Source organism: Leguminivora glycinivorella, chromosome 18 (genome assembly GCF_023078275.1).
Source record: "Leguminivora glycinivorella isolate SPB_JAAS2020 chromosome 18, LegGlyc_1.1, whole genome shotgun sequence".
Lineage (NCBI taxonomy): Eukaryota > Metazoa > Arthropoda > Insecta > Lepidoptera > Tortricidae > Leguminivora > Leguminivora glycinivorella.
Window position 1 is genome coordinate 7,253,802 of NC_062988.1, and position 26,140 is coordinate 7,279,941.

General features: G+C 39.7%; 1 protein-coding gene across 1 annotated transcript in view; it reads right to left on the minus strand.

Moving 5' to 3' along the window:
• Positions 1-26,140, minus strand: part of LOC125235749 (head-specific guanylate cyclase) — a 164,892-nt gene that overhangs the window by 105,737 nt on the left and 33,015 nt on the right. The window contains exon 2 of the mRNA XM_048142332.1: positions 5,456-5,529. Coding sequence (XP_047998289.1) covers positions 5,456-5,529 — 74 coding nt within the window. The remainder of the gene's footprint in view (positions 1-5,455; positions 5,530-26,140) is intronic.

Below are 26,140 nucleotides of genomic sequence, written 5' to 3' on the forward strand. Positions count from 1 at the left end.
ATTCCCAAATTGAAAGGGGGACTCCTTTCCATTTTAGCATTTTCGCTCCCGTAGCGTCTTAATGTATTGCAATAATCTAAACATCCAAATTATAGACTAATCAATTATTTTTGTTAGTAATTAAATTCCGTTAGGCCGTTTTCACATTATCCGATCCGATATCGGATTTCATAAGGATTTCAATGGAAAAAATACAAGATGGTGCCTGTAATGTATGGGATATCGGTCCTACATCCGATATCGGATCGGATAATGTGAAAACGCACTTACGATTCATTAAGTTTTGAAGGAGGAAACAGTCGAGAGCGGAACCTCGATTTTAAAGAATTTTTCGCAATATCTTTTAACTGAGTTGTTCTGAATGGACAATTTTTTTCGATAAATCTAGTTAATAAAACAAGTATATTTAACTAAAATTCCCAAATTGAAAGGGGGACTCCTTTCCATTTTAGCATTTTCGCTCCCGTAGCGTCTTAATGTATTGCAATAATCTAAACATCCAAATTATAGACTAATCAATTATTTTTGTTAGTAATTAAATTCCGTTAGGCCGTTTTCACATTATCCGATCCGATATCGGATTTCATAAGGATTTCAATGGAAAAAATACAAGATGGTGCCTGTAATGTATGGGATATCGGTCCTACATCCGATATCGGATCGGATAATGTGAAAACGCACTTACGATTCATTAAGTTTTGAAGGAGGAAACAGTCGAGAGCGGAACCTCGATTTTAAAGAATTTTTCGCAATATCTTTTAACTGAGTTGTTCTGAATGGACAATTTTTTTCGATAAATCTAGTTAATAACACTAGTATATTTAACTAAAATTCCCAAATTGAAAGGGCTCCCTTTCCTTTCCATTTTCGCTCCTCTAGCGTCTTAAATACCTAAAAGTACTTAAACACCTAAAAGTACTTAAATACCTAAAAGAACAACCAGCGAATCGTGTCATCACGCACGCACACAAGGGTAGCTTAGCTAACAACTGCGACACGGCCGGCCGCCGCGGCACGTTGCTGTATCGTGCAAATGCCACATTGAGCGGTGTAGGCCGTTTTCACATTATCCGATCCGATATCGGGTGTCGGACCGACATCCTACATCCGATAAACGCTTCCGATAGTGTCGGATGTCGGTCCGATAAAACGCATTGTTCCAAATCAATGAAGTATGATTTTGTATCAAAAAATATTTTTAAAAAGTTTTATATTTAATAATTATAAGCACTATATTTAAAATATTTTATTGTAAAATTAAAATAACGAGCATAAAAATACTCAAGAGCGGCAAGTAAAATAAATACTTATATTTTTACATTTAACTATATCTACTAAAACATGAAAAAATTAGTATCCGCCATTCGGACCGATGAATTACAATCTTTTTGTTTTCAACAGAAATTCATCATTAACAGCAGCTGTTTAATAGACGCCATTTTTGTCACGCACACTACACTACAAACGTATACCTACATTATATACGCACACACACAAATATTATCGGCCGACAGCTGGCGGGGGGTCCGGCATGCCAAAAATGTCGGAAGCGTCCTGCCGATATTGGCAGTTCGGTGGTGCCTCGGACAAAAAGTGTTTTCTAGGAGAGTGCCATCTACATTAAATCCGCAATTTTTGCGTTTTATATCGTTTTTTAGTAATAATGATCTATTAAATACATAAATAAAAACCTGGAAGCGCATAAATCTTACATTTTACATCCTTCCTATATCCGATATCGGATCGGATAATGTGAAAACGGCCGTAGGGTTGCCAACCGTAGGTAGTATACACAAAGACAGGAAAAATGCTCTGAGGAAAATGATATGATATATAGTATTGTAAGTAATATATTATTTTGGTTCAGCGTACTGTAATTATTTTTAATTTCTGTACCATTTTTTTTGTAGGTACTGTACTGCACACAATTACACCGTCATATTTAAAATAGATACCTAACTTGGATAAGTACTCGACACCGATAGCAATAAGAAGTTGCAGGGCAATCATGGTCGCGCGATAAATGATAAAACATCGGGCCGTCCCTAGTCCCTATCGCACTTACAAATAGTGCGATAGGGACGCGGACGGCCTGATATTTTTATCATTTATAGCGCGACCATAATTGCCTGCCTGCTGTCTATAAGGCTGTCCTTTCGTCCTTTGTCCACATTAGAGATGGGCCGAATATTCGGTAAATATTCGGTATTCGGCATATTTAGTTAATCTCAGCATCTCCAGAGGTCCGACAGGTTTTCTAAATATATATTGTTTTTTTATTCGAGGTGAGATTTTAAAGACCAGTTCTTCGAAACTCGCTATTGTCATTCTGAAATATTCTTTGAACTTCACTTCACTTGTCTTTAATGCCGCATATTTCCTTTCAAAATGAGTTCCGTCATTATTCATTTTATATATACAGGGTGGCCCATTCAAATCGGTCAGTATGGGAAAGTCTGAAACTATAAGACATACGAAGATTTGTTCTTAGGAACCATGTCACCGATTTTGATAAAAAGAAAAACTGCATTCATACAATTAAAAAAAAAAGTGTACCCAGCTGGGGAATCGAACCCGGTTGTTTTGAAAAAATAAACTTACACTATTTCTATTCAGATATCGTTTGTGTAGGTTTTAAGCAGTAAATATCTCTAAGAAACATAATGTCTAAAATGAATAAAATGCATTTTTCTCACATACTTTAATTTATCATAGTAGGTGTTCAAAGTGACCACCGTCTTTTTCAATACAATATTCAACACGTCTAGGTAACGATCTTACTATTGCATTTTGTATCTTCATGTGGTGAATCTGCGTTAAAGTTGACTCTATGGCTACTTTTAGGTCTTCAACGGTGTTATAGCTATTTTTGTACACTGTTGTAAAGATGAAGTGAACTTGTTGAATATTGTAACGGTGGTCACTTTGAACACCTACTATGATAAATTAAAGTATGTGAAAAAAATGCATTTTATTCATTTTAGACATTATGTTTCTTAGAGATATTTACTGCTTAAGACCTACACAAACGATATCTGAATAGTGTAAGTTTATTTTTTCAAAACAACCGGGTTCGATTCCCCAGCTGGGTACACTTTTTTTTTTAATTGTATGAATGCAGTTTTTCTTTTTATCAAAATCGGTGACATGGTTCCTAAGAACAAATCTTCGTATGTCTTACAGTTTCAGACTTTCCCATACTGACCGATTTGAATGGGCCACCCTGTATATGGGTTGACCCAGCATCTTCTTTTCGTCTCCTTTTTTTTAAGCGCCTCCGTAATACGAGCAAGAGCAGAATGCGCGTAATGGGATCCATGTCTGGATAAAGACTGATCGTGAAGTTCTGCACTGTGTATAGTTATCGAGGCGCGGCGACGCACCGCCAGTTTTGGCGGCGCGGCGCCGCGCCGCAAAAATTCTGCGTTGCGGTGCCGCGCCGCGAGTTTTTGCGGTGCGTCGACGCACCGCGAGTTCTTGCGTCGCGGTGCCGCGCCGCAGATTTCCTGCCGCAAAAACTGGCGGCGCGGCAACGCAACGCAGAATTTTTGCGGTGCGTCGCCGCAACGCGCCCATGTGGCCAGGCCCTTACAGTGTAGTACAAGATCCCCGGACGAGAGTATTATTTTGTACCAATAGGTACCAGCGGACACAAGATTATTGCAGAAATAGTGAACCGTAGGTACGTCAAAACGTACCTAACTTCTAACCGAAGACCTGGTAATATACAGGGTGGCCTCATTCAATTAAATTCATACAATTGGCATTCATACAATTAAAAAAAAAGTGTACCCAGCTGGGGAATCGAACCCGGTTGTTTTGAAAAAATAAACTTACACTATTTCTATTCAGATATCTTTTGTGTAGGTCTTAAGCAGTAAATATCTCTAAGAAACATAATGTCTAAAATGAATAAAATGTTTTATTCATTTTAGACATTATGTTTCTTAGAGAATGCAGTTTTTCTTTTTATCAAAATCGGTGACATGGTTCCTAAGAACAAATCTTCGTATGTCTTATAGTTTCAGACTTTCCCATACTGACCGATTTGAATGGGCCACCCTGTATATAAACACTTATGATAATGCACTTTAAATAAGGTACGACGACTGAAATAATACATACGTCCTTGTTGCTTAGGATAATTTAAATTGTCTCACGGTACTTTGGCCACCGGACCAATTGTGTACTACGGAATAAATATAATATTGAACATGAAAGTCAAATAATACTGTAGCGAGCTAGTATAACTACATACTTTCATGAATAGCCTGCCCAACTGTCCGCTTAATTGGTTAAATTTTGCTGATTTGTCGAATCAAGTGAACTTGATTCACTGCAGTGTCAAATTGGGACCACATTTAGAATTGTAAATTCGATAATGTGCCACAATTTTTCATTTAAATCTGTGATTTGTGTGTGGCGGTTCATGTCGGGAAAAGCCTCCTGTCAGGATCTTTAGGTGTACGTGTACACATACAATTACATTGTCCGACTCGATTAGCAAATACCGTCATATTTCAAAAAAATCACACAAAATTTCAACAAATTATATACGTAAACCTTCCTCAAGAATCACTCAGACACACACACACATTAGAGGTTGGAGGTTAGCGGAGGTTTTAGTCGGTATTAAGGATTGGAGTCCGACATACGCAGGCAAGCCTGATCACGCGTCAACGAATTTCCTTCGCTGTAGAATAACCTAACCACAAAATTAAAATTTTGAAAAAACCCCCGACTGTGACGTAGTAGAAACTTCATGAAACATGGCTACGAACACTCCCGACTAACTCTGCTTTCAGAAAAAAAACTAAATCTAAATCGGTTCATCCGTTCGGGAGCTACGATGCCACAGACAGACACATACACAGACAGACAGAAAAACGGACAGACAGACAGACAGACTCGTCAAACTTATAACTGAACAACCCGTCGTTTTTGCGTCGGGGGCGGGGGTTAACAAAAGGGAATGTACAAGTTTCTAATGGGGTGGCAACGCGAATGTGACACTCTTTGAGTTGCAGGCGTCCATAGGTTACGGTGACCGCTTTCCATCAGGCGGGCCGTACGCTTGTTTGCCACCGACGTAGTATTAAAAAAAAAGAACACATACACACACACACACACACACAGAGAGAACACTCAGACACACAGACTCCGTTTAATAAGGGCACACCTCGGACACTGGCGATTAAATATATGAAAGAGGCGCGTTCCTAGCACACAGTCTAAGCTCGTGTAGGTGAACGCGTACTATGCTTGTATGAGTGACATATGACAGGTCGACTGTTCGCGTTTTTGACAGGCGGTAACTGTGAGGTAACCGAGAGGGGGTGGGCGGCACTTTCAGCGGGGAGCGGGAGTGGCCATACTGTATAATACTCTTTATTATACTGTGATAAGGGTGTAGTGTAAGTGTGTGTAGATGTACAAAGTACTTTTACATACTTACAGGCAGTTATATCTGTCATAGTGCTCCGCTTGATTCTTCGTTAACGACGTCACAGCTGCGTGGAGGGACTCGTTCTGTGGACAAGGAAATTGCGACTTTAGCCTCATAAATGCACGGCGCTGATTCGTCAGCAGGCGTTGACCTGGTTTTGGAATAGTGTAAACAAATTAAGCGAGACCCTTTAGATGCCTCGTTACGGGGCTATGTTTAGAAAGGTGTGAGAGGTATTTCCATCATAGACACCTTAGGTGCTACGCCGCTTAGTCAATTAATTTTTCAAGAAAGAAAACAATGGAAACGGATTAAATCGCGTATAATGAATTTATAATTCATCCCGACTTTATTAATAGTGTGTGAACCTGCCTTAAAAATCTATATTATTTGTGGCCATGGTTCATTAATATTTTTTGTATCTGGGTAGCTTTTGGACATTGTAATTTTTCCTCAGTCACCCGTTGACCACGAATGCCGTAAAATGTTCGAAACGTCGGGTTTCGTTCGTTATACGGGATTTAATCCATTTCCATAGTTTTATTTCATGAGTAACTATCGCGGTAACCGAAGACAATATTAATTTTGCAAGATTAATAGCTCCGTGACCGATAGGATTAAACATGCAAAAATAACGATTTTATAATTATGCGAAAGATAAAACTTACGAAAATTCATCATCATCATTCCCTTGCCCTCTTCCCATTATTTGGGGTCGGCGCAGCAGATAATCTTCCTCCATTCTGCTCTATTAGCTGTCATTTCCATACTAATACCTTTCACTCTCATATCATTGTTCACACATTCCATCCATCGTTTCTTAGGCCTTCCACTACCATTGTATCCATCCACCTTCATATTTACCACTCGTTTTATAACATTGCTTTCATCCCTCCGCATTACATGCCCATACCATGCTAATCTACTTCCTCTCAACTTCTCTGTCACTGGCGCTACTCTCAGGCTTCCTTTTATATACTCATTCCGAATCCTATATAAAACTTATAAAAATTATAGGCTCTTTTTGGATTCTTAGATAAATAAGTTTTACTGAACGCGTCTATAACTTACCAATCGTTCACACTCAGGGCGCATTGTAATAGGTATAAATAAATAAATAAATTTTAAAGGACTATCTTACACATATTGACTGAGGTTCCACGGTAAGCTCAAGAAGGCTTTTGTGGTGTGGGTACTCAACAGACAACGATATCTATATTATAATATATAAGTACTTATATACATAGAAAACATCCATGACCCCAGAACAAATATCTGTGCTCATCACAAATATATGCCATTACCGGGATTCGAACCCGGGACCGCAGTTTAGCATGCAGGGTCACTACCGACTACGCCTGACCGGCCGTCATTTACCCGTCTACTTATCACTATCGCTCTTCTGTATAGCAACAGAAAGAAATAACGCGTTGAACGGTTGGTATCTTGTCTAGGCAGCCCCCTGACATAGACAAATAATGTTGACTAATAAAAAACCGGCCAAGAGCGTGTCGGGCCACGCTCAGTGTAGGGTTACGTAGTTTCCTGTATTTTTCTCAAAACCTACTGAACCTATCAAGTTCAAAACAATTTTCCTAGAAAGTCTTTATAAAGTTCTACGTTTGTGATTTTTTAAATATTTTTTCCCCTCTCTAGCTCGGAAATACGTGTTTTGTCCTTTAATACCAGCGGGTAAAAACGCATTTTATCCACTAGTGGGTAAAGTAATTTGACCTTGAATAAATTCAAATTAACTGCTTTAAAATTGATAAAAGTAGGTGAATCTAGTAATAAAGATGATTTACCAGCTGTGGAACTACTGGAAGCAGTGATAAACGCATTTTTTGCGTTGTAGTTTCCTCGCTATAGTGAGGGGAAAAGTTTTGTGTTACACTCGGGTGCAAATGTATTTTACTTCTCGTGTGTTAAAAAACTCGCAAGTTTAGGATTCTATTCTCGAACCACTCGCTTCGCTCGTGGTTCAACTATAGAATCCTTTCACTTGCTCGTTTTTCAATTCCACACTCGGCGTTAAAATACAACTTTGCCCCCTTGTATAAAAAATAACTATTAAACATAAGGTTCAAAAGTTAGGGGGGGGGGGACAAACTTTTTTTTTCCTTTAGGAGCGATTACTTCCGAAAATATTAATATTATATCAAAAAATGATTTCAGCTTTAAATACCTATGGTTGCAATGAAAAAAAAAAATCAGTCCCCACTTTACATGCAGGGGGGGTACCTTAACAAAATATTTTTTTCCTTTTTTATTTTACTACTTTGTCAGCGTGATTGATATACATATTGGTACCAAATTTCAGCTTTCTAGTGCTAACGGTCACTGAGATTATCCGCGGACGGACGGACGGACAGACAGACGTGGCGATACTATAGTTGACTACGGAACCCTAAAAAAGGCACTTACTACGTGACACGTGAAGAAAATATAAATAAAGATAATATGTTTTCAGAAAACGTCGTTACATTGAACGTGTAGCATAAATATGTAAGGCTGGGGCCTTATACTTAGCGATTAGCTTTACGCTTTGATAATGCGAATGGTAAGGTTGTCAGCGGAAGTTTTTTTCTTCTAAAGTAAGGGCTCTGTGCTCTAATAATTTCGTATTTTTTGTCTTGTACGTGGATCTATTTTGTAACTATTTCATAAAGGTAATTTTGTCACTCACACGAAACGAAATATTCCGTGACGCGAAACAAGTCGCACTAAATCACATGTAGTGCGAAATGCTTTCCTTCGTATTTTCATTGAAACTTGCGAACGTGTCATACCATTTCAGTCAGGCTAAGTAAAAGAAGTACCAACTTTGACCGAGCTAGCACGACAAATACGAACGTTTCCGAGAAACCACGACGTAAAACCCTTATGCACTATTTCTGTACAGGACTGTGAGTGTTAGTAGTAATATTCTTCCAATCCTATTATGTCTCACGACAGTTTAAAATCTACGTACGTCCTGGAAAAAATCATGGAATCACATAAACACGTCTCGTTGTATTGCAATGTTGCTATATTGTGAGAGAATGTTGGCCTACTTACTTTCATCCTCCTTGCGTTATCCCGGCATTTGCCTCGGCTCATGGGAGCCTGGGGTCCGCTTTGACAACTTACTTACCTGACCCATGAAAGCTGCCAGACAAACGTACACTGAGAGAAATTTGCATTGTGAATTTAACAAGTTCGACTTGTTGCGGTTTATCCGTCTGAATCAGCCAAACGTATGTTTAAAACAATATGTGTCAGGTTGTTTTTATAAAATCGATTTGTTGATTCAAATATATTGCCGATTCAAATGACAAGTAGCTTTTTGTTTGAATTAAAGAGCACGTAGGCGCTATTTTAACCAAAAAACCTGTTGAACGAACATGAAAACTGGTTGTATTTTCTCTCAGTGTACCTCACCATTTCAACCCTAAAAGCTAAAATTCACCTTATTCTATTAAGAACATAGATTGTCTCAATCTCTGTTGATTTACAACTCTAAATTAGATGGTATTATTTGTAAGCTACGGTCAGTTTACTAGGCAATGTCGGTCGTATTTCATTGGTTTGGGGAGCCATTAAATTCAAAGATTAATATTCATTTCTTACTACCATTACGTTCATCAATCATAGACTATTGTTTACTACTGAAACCATCATTCATAACGATATCCATGATAATTTTTGTTTAATGTTTGGTTTTGAAACAGATCATGAACAAGTAAACAAGGACTATAAAGTTTTATTTGTATGTGTGAACGAATGTCAATTATGATCGTTTGATACTTCAGTGCCTTCATCTTCATCACTTTTAAATGAAGACAAATGTTTGAGAAATCTTTTCAGAGCTGTTCTAGTCACTGAGTCAGACGTATTTTTCAGGTAACACCGAAGGTTGGCACACATTCCATAGGTTACCAACAAAATCCAAAACGTACATCATACGTGAAGGCAATATACTATTGTTTTACCCCGGGTTTGTCTTTACTCAATTTATAATTTTTGAAATGTGATCGATGAGATACGGTGTGAACAACGGATAGATTGATTGATAGACGGCTGGGTAATTTATGACGGTATTGATTTACGAATTGGGGACGTTTTTGATCGACTTCCTTAAGATTATCTATAGGACTAGTAGCTCTTTTAACTTTAAAATATATTAACCTTTTAAATCTTATATTGCACGACGTACAAAATGTTGAACATTAAGCTTTTGAACTCCTATTTAATTTTATTATTTAATTTTGACGACGGTCAGCTGGCTAAGTTATGTTGTGACACTTTTGACCCTACCTGTGAAATCATTGGTTTTTGGTTCAACTGTCGGCAAGATCATTTACATACTTATCTAGTTTTGTTTCTGTTGGGACTCTCATTGTCTCCCCCACAACACGATTTTTTTTCGTTTTGTTACTTTACTAAGTCTGATTTTGAATAGGTATTGTAACAACATTTTTTTGAGTAATCAGTAATAAATACTTCCCATAGGTACATAAGTTGGTACATTTCAGTATAGCACAGCTATGAACCCTGTAAGGGCACTGCAAATATAATTTTTAAGAAATAAAATTCTTAATACGCTTAATAAATGTTTGCTTATTGCTGTGAGATCATTTTAATGTTGTAATATATTTTAGTTTTCAAAGTATTCTTTCATGTTATTATAGCTATTCTCTTAAGTATTTCGTAAGTTTCTTGTTGATTGAACTGTTATTTTTTTCTTGTCTAATGCTTGTTGGTAGGTTATTGTAGATTTTGATGCACATTATAAATTGACTGGAGCTATGCATATTTAAATTTGAAAATGGCACAGTACCTAATTGTATTTCGAGGGCGTTTTACAGCTATAAGCCAATTGGATTCTGATACGCAGTAATGTGTCATCCCACATGCATTTTGCATTAAGGTGTCAACTCAAAAATTTGACACCTGAATTTTGCAATAAGATGTCAACTCAAAAATTTGACTATTAAAGTTGACATTTTATTGCAAAATTCATGTGTGAAAACACATTATTGCGTATCAGCACCCAATTTTACTTGACAGAATTTCTGCTACAAGCGATATGTCGAGAAGACCACAGCCTTACTTTACGTAAGCTTAAGCGAAGGTCAAAGAAGCCTTACACACGACACTTTGCACTGTCATCCTTAATATTGATCACGCTTACCAACGTGGAAATTAAAATAACTTGAAACACGATACTGCCTAGTGTCTGCCCTAGTTTAGTTTACTATCGACTTTTTATTTCACCGATGTATTGGCACTACTGCTTTAAATTCCCGGTTGCGCCTGACAAAGAAAATAGTACATTGTGTATTTAGGGTGGAAAGTGAAAGATTACGAACGAGAGGCTGTTGGAAGCCCAACGCCGAAGGCGCTTAATAACTCGAGTTTGTAACATACACAATGTTTTTCATCACACTCGCGAAGTAATAACCAAATTTTAAACTAAATGTATTGAAATACCTACGCTGAGATTTCGAACATTCGTCTCTCATCAACCATCCATCTTGTAATTTTTGACAGGTCGTGGAAGGTATTTACCGCCATAGAGCGGTAAAATAGCTCATTACGTATCAGTTTGGAGACATATAATAGTTAATACCGTTCACGAGCAAGTGTGATGAAAAAAATCTGTGTAGTTCTTCCTGCCTCTGACAACAGAATAACGACAATGTGTCTTTACGCGCCACTTTACGTCAAGATTTTGAAGCCTAGATTATTGCCGATAAGTTATAAATTACTGGCAGCTTTCAAATAACTATCTCAGAATTATGGGTACAGTCTATATATACTTTTAGGAAATATGATATCAGTGCTTTTAGGAAAAATGGATGATTTTTTTCAAATTTGGAATTAGATTTTTTTGTTATTTTATTTATTCTTATTTCTAAGTTTATTTATAGTTGTTATATTGTTTGTTTTTCAATAAATAATTTAGTTTATTGATGTTTGAACGATTTTTTGTAACAAAAATCCCAGGATACCAATACTACATGTACATGAGCTTGTCTGGAAATAAATGTAGATTTTGGTGAGATACCTCATGTCATTCCTCTGGATGGCTAAAGTATGAATTTTCTGAGATGGTTTTTTGGCTTTTGCCGTAATCTGTTGAACAAAAGCCTTTGTTTATATTATTCACGGCGGCTAGCTCCCGTCTCCACGGCACGCGCTATAGTCTTAGTGTATGTAAAAAACAACTATCATGATAGTAATAAGGTTCAAATCCATAAAAAGCCCTTTCGGCGATAACACGTTTTGTCACCTTAAAAAAAGTTACCTGCATACTGCAGACTGTTTCATAAATTTGAACCTTATTGCTATCATGATAGTTGCTTTTTAACTACACTGAGACTTTAGCTCATGCCGTGGAGACGGAAGCTAGCTGCTGTGAATAATAGAAACAAAGGCTTTTGTTTAACAGATTACGGCAAAAGCTAAAAAAACATCTCAGAAAATTCATATACTATACCGACTAGTCGGCTTTTGTGTGGCTAATTTGTCTGGTAGTGGGCGGGATCACAACGTATGTGTAAATTCAACAGAGAACCGATACGTCTATGATAATATTTATATGATTTCCGCGTATTTATTTATTTCGGCGACCTGTTAGTCAAATTTTATAATATCAGTGATGTCAATATTTATTACGAATCCCGCTCAAATTTTCAATATAACATCATAACTACATATTATCAGTGATTAAATTATGTCATTATAACGAATCACGCCCAAAGAAACCTTAAATAGCCGAAGGGTAACGGAGACCTTAAGTGAAATGACGTAGTTCGGTAAATGGAACGTTTTTGCGGGTGTCGGGTGTCTAATGGACGAGATGTTATTGTTTGCTAGCCGTCAATAAAATGTTTACAAAATGTCTTTAAAACAGATTGAAAATTGTGAACAACACTTAAGCGAGCAAAATACGGATTTTGTAGTTCACGTGATATGTAATGAGTTCGAGTGTGAGCTAAACAGTATTTTTTGGCTTAAGTTAGGAGTGACGACGCATTCGAAGATGTCCGCTTTTAAAGAAATCCGTTCTGAGATTTTATTGCTGACTGTAGCAATGATATAGAGGTATATCTTTTCGGCGATAGAGACAACGCGAGGAATCCTGAGATCTGCGAATAAATTTAAAGTTGTGTAAGTTTCCAACCAATACTGGGATAGCGTGAGGACTGTAGTCCGAGCCCTCTCACGTGTGATATAGGTATGTATGTGTAAGGCCCTTTCATATTGGGCGAGTGGGATTGCAGCGGAGCCGGGAGTGCGGCGTGCAGGCCTACGTCACTCTCTCGCGGTTGCGCGTTAAGTACCTACACGCTAGTCGTTTATTGGAATTAACAAATGGCCGAGGGGCGCTACGCGCCCGCCTGTGTAGTCGAGCAGTACGTACCTACTATTCTTCTTAGTTTTACGTAGTGTTAGAGTAAAAACACCAGGATACCACTATAAATTATACAGTTTATTGAACGAAATCTCAAAATACAAGCTCAATGACAAATGATCCCAATGGACGCTACGAGTCCGTCTGACGCCATTTTGACAAGCGATGCGTAGGGAGGGGACTCGACTAGTGATGTCCTTACATTTTTATTTTTTTTTTTTAGTATGAATAGGTAGACGTTTGACCACGATCACACCTGATGGTAAGTGATGATGCGGTCTACGGTGGATCACGCTTACCTATGAGATACCTATTTACTCTTGCTTTAAAGAGACCAGGATTGTACTCATGTGGGAACACAGACTCAGGCAGGGCATTCCACTCCTTGGCGGTTCGCAAAATAAATGTTGAAGCGAAACGTTTAGTGCGTATTTTTGGAATACTAACCGTGAAGCGATGTCGCATTGCCGATTGTCTGGTGGTCCTAAGGTGAAATGGGGACGGAGGAACAAGGTTGTACAGTTCCTCAGCGCACTCTCCGAAATGTATCCTGTAAAATACCGATAAGCTGGCAACCTTCCGACGATGCTCCAGGCTATGAAGTCGGGAATTGGTTAGCTCGTCGTCATTGATGATTCTCTTGGCCCTCCTCTCGACTGACTCGAGCGCCGCAAGCTGGTATTTCGCTGACCCATCCCACAGGTGAGAACAATATTCTACACACGACCGGACTTGTGCTTGGTATAGGTCGAGCAGCTGCCTAGGTGTAAAATAATGCCTCACCTTATTGAGGATGCCCAGCTTTTTTGCAGCTAACTGAGCTTTCGACTCAATCTGTGGGCCGAAGTTAAGTTTCGAAGTCAGTGAGATTCCGAGAAGCTCAAGATGGTCGGTAATCTGAAGGGATACATCTCGGAACGTAGGAGTAAGGTGGAATGGACTCCTTTTAGCAGAGATAAGACACGCCTGAGTCTTACTAGCATTGAACGTAACCAAATTGGCTTCACCCCAATCGGAGACTGCCTTCAGTGATTCGTTCATGCGTTCGACCATTGCCTCCCTGAGCGACTGAATCTGGACTCCACTAGCTCGTGAGTCGGGTATGTAGCTTTCTACAACCGTCGTGTCATCTGCATATCCGAACGTACCTGGCTTCAGCAGGTCGTTAATATGGAGCAGGAAGAGGGTCGCTGAAAGCACAGATCCCTGAGGAACTCCGGCGTTTATTGCCAATTGATCGGACGAGCAGCCATTAATGACAACCCGAATCGATCTATCCCTCAGGAAGTCAGATACCCAGTTACAGAGACTAGTGGGAAGACCGAAGGACGGTAGCTTGCTAATAAGACCCTCATGCCAGACCCGATCGAAAGCCTTCGATATATCGAGAGAGACAGCCAAGGCCTCTCCATTTTTCTCGATGGCCTCACTCCAGATGTGTGTGGCATACGCTAACAGATCTCCAGTGGACCGGCCACGGCGGAAGCCGTACTGTCGGTCACTGAGGAGGTCGTTCGTTTCGAGGTATGCCAGGAGTCGGTTATTCAGTACACGTTCCATACTCTTACAGAGTATGGAAGTGACCGAAATCGGTCTGTAGTTGGCCGGGTCTGCTCGGCTACCTTTTTCGGTACTGGTTGCACATTAGCAAGCTTCCAAGATTTCGGAACTTGACCGGTAGTCATAGAGAGGCGGAAGAGGCGCGTTATGATGGGACATAGCTCAGGTGCACAGGTTTTAAGAACTATGGCTGAAATACCGTCAGGGCCACTTGCTTTGTTCACGTCCAGATTTTGCAGCACTTTGCGAACCTCCTTCTGACGTATGCGTATGTCCGACATTGAAGTCTCGCAAACTAGTGGACTAGGAGGTTTTGCGCCACATACATCTAGACGCGAAGATTCTGCGAAGATAGATGCAAATAAATTCGCTTTCTCTTCAGCAGTGTGGGCAAGTGACCCATCTGGTTTCAGCAGTGGCGGTAGTGAGGGGCGGCAGAAGTTCGACTCGACTGATTTCGCTAGGGTCCAAAACGCTTTACTACCAGTAGGGTGAGCAGCTAGTTTGTTCCCGGTCCGGCGTATATGGTCGAATCGAGCCTTCTGTAGAGCCTTCTTACTGAACTTGGTTGCCCTATTATAGGCTCTCTTCTTATCCGATATGTCACTAGCTTTGCGGTGTCGAGCATCAGCCCAGGCAAGGAAAGCCTCGTGTTGCCGTGCTTCAGCACGTCGGCACTCGGCCCCAAACCAGGGTTGTGCTTTGCTAGATGTGCTTGCATCGGAAAAGGGAATAAAATATTCCATCCCTTGGCGCAGCACATCTGTTATAGCATCCGCACACGCTGAGGGATCACCTGTAGAGAAGCACAAGGGCTGCCAAGGATAGGATGCAAAAAACGACCGCATCCCATCCCAGTCTGCTGATTTGTATCGCCACAACCGCCTAGTGCCTGTTGGGCTAAGGTCGGGTGGGGAATATACCGACACAGACTTCACTAGACAGTGGTCAGAGTTACCTAAAGGTGACGACACTGACACTGCGTAGTGATCCGGGTCGGTAGTCAGCAGAAGGTCCAGGCAGTTGGCTGTATGGCCGTCAACATCTGGAACCCTCGTCGCCCCTTGGACCAGCTGGGTGAGGTTCAGAGCTAGAGCGAGTTTCCGCATCTCTCTCCCGGCATGGTCAGTGTGTTGGTATGGGAATAGCCACTCTTGGTGGTGGGCGTTAAAGTCCCCCAGCATCACTAGTTGGGCAGTCGGGTATTTGTGTTGAGCGGCTTCCGCCGCATCACTTAGGTACTGCGTGAGCCTGGTCGTCTCCTGATCTCCGCTGTGCGACCGGTAAACACAGGCATAGAGAATCTTTTCCATGCCTGTGTCTATCAGTACCCATAAGGTGGAAAAGTTGCGGTCTTCAAAGCATCGGAGACGCCGACAGCAGATGTCATCGCGGGCGTACACGCACACGCCGGCACGGGGTTTAAAATTGTGCTCCAGAGAGTACCCCGGGTAGTGAAGGTACGCTGCGTCGGCCGGACACCCTATCTGCGTCTCCGAGAGAAATAAGAGGGCGGGTTTTTCAGTCTCAAGGTGGTGGTGGACTGCATTGAGATTTGAGTGCAAACCTCGAATGTTTGAGAGGTGCACTTTTAGTGAGAGGGAGTGCAGCCGCTGTTTACCGTTTCTCTTGTTTCTCTTTTTCATTATTTATGAGGGATTAGGTATGTTAGAAGACGGCAGTGAATTTAGGGCTAGAACTGCTTACCTTTGAGACGTACACTGCGGGACCACACTAAGTGCGGGCTGGTCTGGAGACTGCGGGGACGCCCGAGCCCCCCCGAAGTTGTCCATAGGGCCCTCTCGTCCGGTCGCCAACCGGCACTATGGCGCAACTCGGGATTTTTCGCTAGTTGGCGGGGCAGCCTTTCCCAAGGGGCTAGCTTGGTACTTGGGCCCCCTACTACCTGCGGTCGGCCAGCGGTGAACCGTGCCTCGGATCCCGCTACCCTCCGCGACCAGCAGCACAGTGTGGGGAAAACAGTGGACGTCAGACCGGCTTGCAAGCTACAAGCATTCAATTCGACCCGTCCTCCTTACTAGAGGCATCACCGACCTTCGTGCCGGAACACGGCTAGGCCATTTGGCGACACGTCTTAGATCGATGGGTGGTCATGAGCCGCGACCGAAGCCTACCACCATTTTAGTCACCTGATTAGCACCACCCGGGGACCACGTGTAGGGATTCATATTTCGGGTGTTCTCCTACGGACGTGGGTAACTCGGCCCCCATGTACAGTAGTAACTCATTAGTATTAGAAATAAAGCGTAGGTATTTGTCGTTTTACGGGCAAGTGAAGGATCTGTTACGTTAGTAACTTAATAATCTGTGGCACCATATGGAAGAACTATAGAGAAACACGATACGCTACGGAACGTCCAAAATTGTCACTTCGGCTTGGCCTGGATGACCAGCAAGATATTGCAGTGTCACCCAACTTACATAAATGGTACATACTATGTGCCTTAGTATGCACTGTGGTTTTAGTGTAGTAGTTTCCGGGTTGCGTATAATTACCAAGTTTGTCCAGACAGGATTAACATCTCAAAGTCAAAGTCTTGCGAATAGGTAGCTTTGAGAGCAGATGGATTTTGGGAGAGCGCTTTGACTAGATGAAGAAGGAAGTAAGTTATTTATAGGTACTAAATCAACCACCGATACAAATCGGATTTCTGATAAACAATCGAATATAAGTTGAAGTCATTTTTGACATGACACGCACATTGTATCTGTGACATTTGAAAGTCCTTATTGTGTTGACTGTTGGAATAAAGAATATCTTGACTAGACTTTTGACTTTCATATTCCGATGATTTCAGATTCCGATGTTCACCGTATATTTTGATAATATTTGTCGTATCTTAGCATTCCGTATAGTTATGAAGGTCAGAATACTGCTTTGCAACGCTGCGCAAATTGCAAGATGTTAAGATACGCCAAATATGGTTGTCTATAATGACTACGTAAGAAGCATAGTCAGAAGTGATGTTTTTTAAAGAAGCGTCATTTGCACCTTGATATCAATCAATATAAAATACAATTTTTTATCATCATAAATTTAAGAGCTGGGCTCTTGTCTGTAAAGCAATCTCCAGCTATGTCTTTCCTGGGCTTTTTCTTTGACAACCTTGGTCCTCGGCTTTCCCCTCTTTCACCTTTCTTCTTCTTTCCCTTCTATGATGATCTTGATGAATTTGTTGTGTCGTACAGGACTACAGGTGCCCCAACATATTTCCTCTTCTGCGTTCAACAGTTCTTAAAATACACCTCTTTTCTTTCACTCTGTTTAAGACTTCTTCGTTTGTGACTTTCTCTGTTCAACTTATTTTCTCTATCCGCCGGCAGCAACAACCAGCGCCACAATTTTTAGTGCTAATATTTGTCGTATTTTAAAATCCCGTATAGTTATGAAGGTCAGAATATTGCAGCTGCCCGACCGTCTGCAGTGCAAAGCCGCGCAATTTTTTTCAAGTCGTTATGAATGTGCTGCGAAGATACGTCAAAACATGTCTATGTGACAAGTGACGCTTTGTTTAAAGAAGCGTCATTTTCACAATATCATCGATCCATATTGTAAACTATAATTTTTAGTGATAATATTTGTCGTATCTTGATATTTACTATATTTGTTGTATCTTAACATTCCGTACAGCTATGAAGGCCAGAATATCGCAGCTGCCCGACACCGTCTGCAGTGCAAAGCCGAGCAAATTGCTGCGAGCCGTACTGATTAAGCACAGCTCAGCTGGAGGGGATTAATTTATTACGGGTGCCGTTGATTAAAATAGCAACGATTCTAGTTCGATTAAGGAGATTAATACTGCGATAGCTTTTTGAAATGCGCTAGATTTTTTATTTGCACGTAGAAAGCGTTTAATTATCACTTCTACCATGAGCATTTTACGTTTTAGAATCCATATTAATATTATAAATGGGAAAGTATGTGTGTCTGTTTGTTTGTCCTTCTTTCACGACAAAACGGAGCGACGAATTGACGTGATTTTTTCAGTGGCTACTTTTTGTGTCTTTCTAACGCGAGCGAAGTCGCGGGCAAAAGCTTGTACACTATACGATAGAGTGAATGTCACGGAAAATAAGTACATACATACATACATCAACTCACGCCTAAAAGGGTAGGTAAATTTGTTCTAAGAGAGTTTAGCCATTAGAGGTTGAAAGAAAAAGAAATTATGAGTGATATGTTGATGGTAGCCTACTTATCAACCACGCTAAAATTGAACCCGTTTTCCAAACAGTCAACTTCTACGCCAGCCAGCTAAGAGAGTGGTGAAATTGGTAACCCGTCACCACCTTTTTCTGTATTAGTACTTAATATTTAACCGACTTCTTTACTGAAAGTAAAGAAGAAGGAGGTTATATATTCGGGTTCATTTTATGTATGTCACCGGATTACTCCGAGAGCTGTGGTTCGATTTCAATAATTATTTTTTTGTTTGAAAGGAGCTACCTCTTAGTTGGTCCGATATTAATCTGGAGCTGTTCCGATGATGGGATCCATGAAGAATTGAGGGAACTCCTCAATTTGGGTATGGTGATTTCGGTGTTTTCTTAAGCAACTCGAGTAGCATCTCTTCAAAAAAATTGTTCTTTTTGAAGTCGGCTGTATGTTTTTGTAAAAAGTTTTTATTAGTTTTTGTCCTTATGATTTTTTTCTATTCGTATTCCTATTGTGTTATAAGTGATAAATAAGGGTATCGTAATCGTATCATATTTTACCAACATAGGCAGATCTGAGAGTCCTTAAGCCAAACGGGATTCGGATATCCGGTAATGATCACACGCGCTAATGGCCAGATGTTACCTCAATGTTTGTATGGGATGCCACAGAGCGTCTTAGTTAGGCAACAGCTGCGTCCAATTTGCGATAAATAAGTGTTTGATTTATTTATCTATATAAGACAGATGTGTAGCGAAATAGTATGTGGTAGAATGATATACAAATAGGTACTTCATTGAGTGGAAGCCAGAGTTGAAATGAGTGCCTCAGATTGAGTTAGCATCATGTAGGGGTTTATCTTAGCGTTATTTGTTAAATTGAATTTATTTTATTCAGAACATGAAGTACTATTTTCAGCAACGATACATGATAATTACGGCTACTACTGACTTTCATAGCTAACCAACTGAAACAGGAACACGCATACTACTTATATTTTAGTACATATGGTGCTTGTTGCCCGCACTAGTGCGCAAAATGGTTATTTTTTTGTCAGATCGAAACTTAAGAGGGTCATCTGTACTGAAAAACGTCGTACGATACACATGCGAAAAATACATTCGAAACTTGTGTCGATTTAAAACATTTCCTTCGGCCGTGTTTTAATTTATTGCCACTCAACACAAAGGATGTGTTGCTACTTTATGCTCTCTGGATAACTCAAAACGTTCGATGCTGGCTGTACCTCCTATACTATGAATGCCTCATTATAATCCTTTCATAAATTCTCCTAATTTACCCATATAAACTTCAGTTGGCTGCAAAATTAGCTCACAATTCAGACCACTGACTCTGAATCACCCCGAGGTGCATAACTTAATTTACTAATAGCTGACCAAGTTAAACTAGCAGATATTAAAACAGTAAGCGGTTTAGACAAAGATTTGCAGTTGCAATTTGGCCGTTTAGCTTAATTAGGTCGGGCATTATGATTTCGTTTTACCTAGTTTCGAAACTGTTTAGTGGAACATCGTGCCATTGGTGAAGACGAGCCTTGAATCGGAATTTCATGTTATAAAGGCTAGATTTGACAAATCTGTACGTCGTCTCGGATGACGAATTGGGTCAAACCTTGGACAGAGTAACATGAGTCACGATTTTATGGCATGTTCCATTAATTCACGATGCAAGTTTGAGTGATAACCTATCTCTAAATAAGTGTTACTTTCCTGATATATGCATATCTCCTTTCATTTGCAGTTGTAGTTCAAATAAACACTTACATCGTTTGTCATTAAACAATTACGGCAAACATGTGGCACTTCCTTTAAGAAAAGATTTTACTTTGTTTTTGATTTTGTAATTAAAAAACCATTAAATACATTTGGTTCGTAATATTTACATTTTTGAAACACATCCCAAATAAATTCACAAAGTTATTTTTTATTGTAGCAAAAATAAGCTACAGTTGCCCATGGACTTAAGGGGAGGGAACTTAGGTCTCGACAGAGTCGTCAAATTTATGCGACGCTGACAGAAAACTGCCGTAACTTGTACTTCCTCTGTATCATAGGTACGTAAATTTCGCGTTCTCTATTCTCGCGTACCTATGCATCTCACTCTGTATAGCTATTTGACTCGATCAAAATCACCCTGTATATTTGTTTTGCGGTAGGAAGGTGAGAAAATCAATTTCATGTATATGCAAGTAGCTAGTTATCTTTCCGTGGATTAGTAATATATTCTTATTCTAACATAAAATATATATACAATAGGGATGACGACTACATAAAAAAATGGCATTCTGCTTAGTCCGTCAGTTAGATCGCCCAAAAATACTGAACACATTGTATTTTTTTTATTAATTATAAAAAGCGAAATTAAGATATAGAGCATCAAAGTTCCGGAGTGGGGGCTTGTGACGTCACTTCTAAGTAAAAATAGTACCTAGGCGTGACGTCACGCGAAACTTCAACGCACTGTCATCATCATCGGCCTTCAAGTCTCTAACAGACTATTCAAGCAGTGTCAGGTAGGGCAACAACGTTTTTCGTGGCTGTGTAAGCCAATACGGGAGCGGCAAACACGACCACAACTCTGGCAGGTGTAGTGTGCCCGTGGCGAAGAGGTATCGCGCTGATAACGCTTGGCTCGCTTACTTGCGAGTGACGCAAACCAAGCATTGTCGTGGATTGTACGTCCATCAAACACCAATTTGCGCCACCTGTCTCTATCTTCGGCAAGCTCTTCCCATTTGTAGACCGGGATGTTGAAGGCGTGCATGTCTCGCTTGGCGCAATCTTTATGTCGTAGCATTGGCCGGCCGACGCTTCTCTTGGCATCAGCTATGGCACCAAGCAAGACACGCCGCGGCAAACGAGAGGGTTGCATGCGATGCACATGCCCCAGCCAGCGTAAGCGTCTCTGCTTTAGCATCGCAAAGAGGCTGGGCAGCTGAGCAATCTCAAGCACCCTCTCGTTCGTTACTCTGTCCTTCCAGTGTATGCCCAAAATGTTCCGGATGCAGCGCATGTGGAAAGCGTTAAGACGACGTTCGTGCTTGGAATACGATGTCCAGGTCTCAGCCCCGTACAAGAGTATGCTCAGGATGCACGTCTGATAAACAACCATCTTGGTTTTCCTAGTAAGGTGTTTATTTTGCCATACTCTTGCACTCAGCTTCCCAAACATCGTCGCGGCTTTACCAATCCGAACATCGATTTCTGCATCCGGTGAGAGATTGTTAGTCACTGTCGACCCGAGATAGCAAAACTTGTCTACTGACTCAAGTGGGGCTCCATCCAACAGGATCGTGGGCCTTTCCGCACACCCTTGAGCCAGTACAACAGTTTTTCGGGGATTTATGGACATGGAGAACAGAGCACATGCACGAGAAAACTTGTCCATAATGGTCTGGAGCTCAGGCTGCGATGTGGCGACGAAGGCTGCGTCATCGGCAAACAGCAAACTGTCAACGAACAGATCGTCTCGTTTTTGCTTAGACTTTAGTAGTGCCACATTGTAGAGTTTTCCGTCAGCCCTCGTATGAAGATGGATACCCTGTTGGTCGTCACCAAATGCAGTTTTTAGCAGTAACGAGAAAAATATACCAAACAGGGTAGGCGCCAATACGCAGCCCTGCCGAACACCTCGACGCATAAAGAACGAGTCAGATACGGTACCATCGAACACCACTGCACCTTGCATACCTTCATGAAACGACTTCACAAGACTCAGAAGTTTTGGTGGGCACCCAATGTGTTCTAATACGGAGTAAAGCCCTTCCCTGCTGACGGTATCGAAGGCCTTATTCAAGTCAACGAACGCAACAACAAGGGGTGTTTTCTGCTCTCTACACTTCTCTTGAATTTGCCGAAGTGTAAAGATCATATCTGTTGTGGAACGCTGGGCACGGAACCCACACTGGCTTTCGGGATATACGCGATCGGCAAGGTGCTGTAGCCTTGAAAGCACTACCCGACCAAATAGCTTGCCCACGATGCTAAGGAGGGAAATGCCACGGTAATTGTTACAGTCACCGCGATCTCCCTTTCCTTTGTACAACGTGACGATGTTAGCATCGCGCATATCCTGTGGGAATACTCCGTCCTCCCAACATTTCAACAACAGACTATGCAGAATTGGGCCCACACACTCGAGTTTTATGATGTCGGCTTGCGTACCATCACTGCCAGGACGATGCAGTGTCTGTGGAGAGGAACGCACTGTACCGTCGTCATTATTCGTTTACGAGAAAAAATAAAAAATACGTGTCTAATATTCTTTGATAAATAATCTAATTGACATACTAATTAGTTTTTTTTAGTCGTCTCGCCTCGGTCTCACACAGAGTCCGCAATAGAAAATACCTAAAAAGACCAACTTAATCAACTTATAGCCAGTACCTCAACTTTAGTCTCCCTCAAGTCTGTAGAACTTTTATCAATTCTTTATCTGAAAGGTTATTCGATAGATTCAATTTATTTCAGCCCCCGACCTTTTATATTATTCTACACTCGAACACTTCGTTTGACGAGCGTATTAGGGCCTATTTAGACGGAACACGAACTCGCATGCGATTTTATATCTGGACAAATAAGATCGTCACAAGAAAAAGGGCAGACATAAAAAATCTATCGGACCCTCTCTTCGCTCGAACATTTTTTAAGTTTTCTACTTTTTATAGACAGAAATAGCTTATCAGACTTTATTAATTATATAGACTACTTTCCTTCTAGTCAAACAAGCTTCTTTTTTAGAACTGTCAAAAGGAATTTGAACGATATGCTAAGATGGAATTAATATGAAATCGGTCAACTCATTTACTTTATATCTTTCTCTCCGACTTATTAAATAGAAATTATAACTTACTATATTTTTTATAATAACTGTTTTAATTACATGCATGCTATAAAATATTTTATTTACAGGTAATTTGTCTATTGAAAATTGTTGCCGCATGTTATGTAGCCACATACAATTCAGCACACCAATACAATGTTGTATGACTGACTCTTACAATACAGCCAAATTAAGTTGGAAACGATTTTGATTCAGATTTAGTTTTATTTTGTTTGAAAGCCGAATTAGTTGGGAGTGTTCTTAGCCATGTTTCATGAAAAGGGGCCCACTATGTCGCGTTCGGGGGTTTTTTCAAATGTTTTAATTTTGTGGTTATTTAACGTCACTTGGCTCAGTAGTGCAGTCTACTCTCATGCGAGTTCTCAAACCGTGTAAATGAGCCTTTAGACGATAGTTTGTCCGAGACTGACACTTCATTTCGATGTCATTTACCTTCACAGTAATCGATTTAAAATGGCAGAAATATTACGAGGAATTTTTCGTAACAATTTATCGAACAGTTGTTTATTTCTTAACAATGTATCGCAAAATAACAGTTGTTGGAGAAATACTCGTACGTAGGACGGAAAAATATTTTTTGAGACAATTTATGAAACTTTATATTTAACAATATTGTTTTATATTTTAACTGTTAGATTTTGGATTTCGATTATAGTGGATTAGTGGATGTGCGCTGGACAAGTAAGCTGACTGCTTGTTTATTACCTAGTATCCATACGAATTATTCATACTATATTTTTTAATTTATTTAAAATTCCCCCGTATGGCGGTGGGTTAAGAATTTCATCCTTTTCCTTCCTTGGGAATCTTAGACGTCGTCTATATTTAGCACTATAGCTATAAAACAAAGTCGCTTTCTCTGTCCTAGAAATGATGCTTAAATCTTTAAAAGCCTATGTCACTCTCCATCTTTCAACTATCTTCACTGAAAATAGATTCACGACAATTTACATTGCTTCGTTTTGTCGTGAAAGACGCTAGTTTACAAACAAACAGACACACACACTTTCCCATTTATAATATTAGTATAGATAATAATAGAAGTACAGCAAGTGGACTTAATGACTTTAGACATTCTCTACCAGTCTTTTCAAAATTAGTACCAGATCGAATGAAAAAAAATTAAATCAGCAATGTTTTCCAAAAAACAAACTCCGAAGAAAAACAAAGTTCTTTCGTAATCCCCACAGGAGACGTCAAACACTGCAAAGTTTTTTTTGTAATATTCAAATGAGATCTCATTAAGCCTTGTTAAACGCGAAAAGCTGAAAAATCTGTAATATTCCCGATTCCCTTGTAACGCTGTGGTTGCTGTTCGGAATCACAATTTTGGCAAGACGTGACCGAGAAATTGTCGTTAAATCTACATTTTTGCTATGATCGGACCGATTTGAACAATAATATACGTGAAATATTAGATTTAGTAACTAATCATAATATTTTAATGTCAAAATGAAGTTTTCTTTGAAATATCTTCATGTTTGCCACGAATCTCGTATTAAATAACTAATTTCGAAAACACGTAGATGGCTATTGACAGATCTCGCAGGGTCTAAATTTAATGTTTGACAATAAATCTTAAATCACGAGTATAAATACATTTTTCAAATATCATTTCACTAGGGGCAGATGTGAAATATATCAAAGTTTTTCATAGATCCCCGATGTTAGTTTTATATTTTGTTACATTTAAGAAAAAAAATATATAATGATTTTAAGACATTTCTAGCGACTGCCATGTAACCTTCATGCTAATTTTTACCTATTAACTCATTGAGATAAAAGGGTTGATATTTTCTGTATTTACACTTAACTTAGAAATAATCTGGAAGATCTCAGGAAATAAACAAGCTCTTGAATTATAAAAATAAATCTTTATCCCTACTAAAAAGTTATTTTTCAAGTACCATAAATACCACAAGGAAGTGTTCTTGGCCCTCTGCTGTTTTTACTTTATATCAATGACCTTCCACGAAATATAAAATATCCCATGGTCCTATTTGCTGATGACAGTACTGTTATTATAGAATGTAAAGATATTAATCACTACGAATCTGAAATTAATAATACAATTGCCGAAATAATTAAATGGCTTAATATAAATAATTTATTGATAAATTTAGATAAGACAAAGATTATTCATTTTTACCAACGAAAAATACCTCCTCCAATATGCTGCAACTATAATGGTCAAAATATTGATTCTGTTACCAATACAAAGTTTCTAGGAGTGCAAATAGATGAAAACTTATCTTGGAAAGCCCATACAGAAGAGATGTGCAAAAAACTTAGTCAGTATGCCTATGCCTTACATATACTAGCCAAAAAAGTAAATCTACACGCAGTCTTAATAGCATATCACGGCTTTGTAGCTTCAAAGTTGCGGTATGGGATCATCTTTTGGGGTAATTCCACAAACAAAGAACTAGTTTTTAAGGCGCAAAAGAGATGTATTAGAGCTATGTGCGGTCTCAAAACAATTGACAGTTGCATACCATGTTTCAGAGACCTAAGAATTTTGACGATGCCCTCGCTTTTCATTTTTGAAGTGATTATGTTTGTCAAAAGCAATCCAAGTTTGTTTACAAAACATGTTGACGTTTCTCAGAGAAATCTAAGACAGAGGCATGTTCACAATATATGCCCTATTCCAGCAAAAACATCACTGTTGAGAAAGAGTGTGTATTGCTTAGCC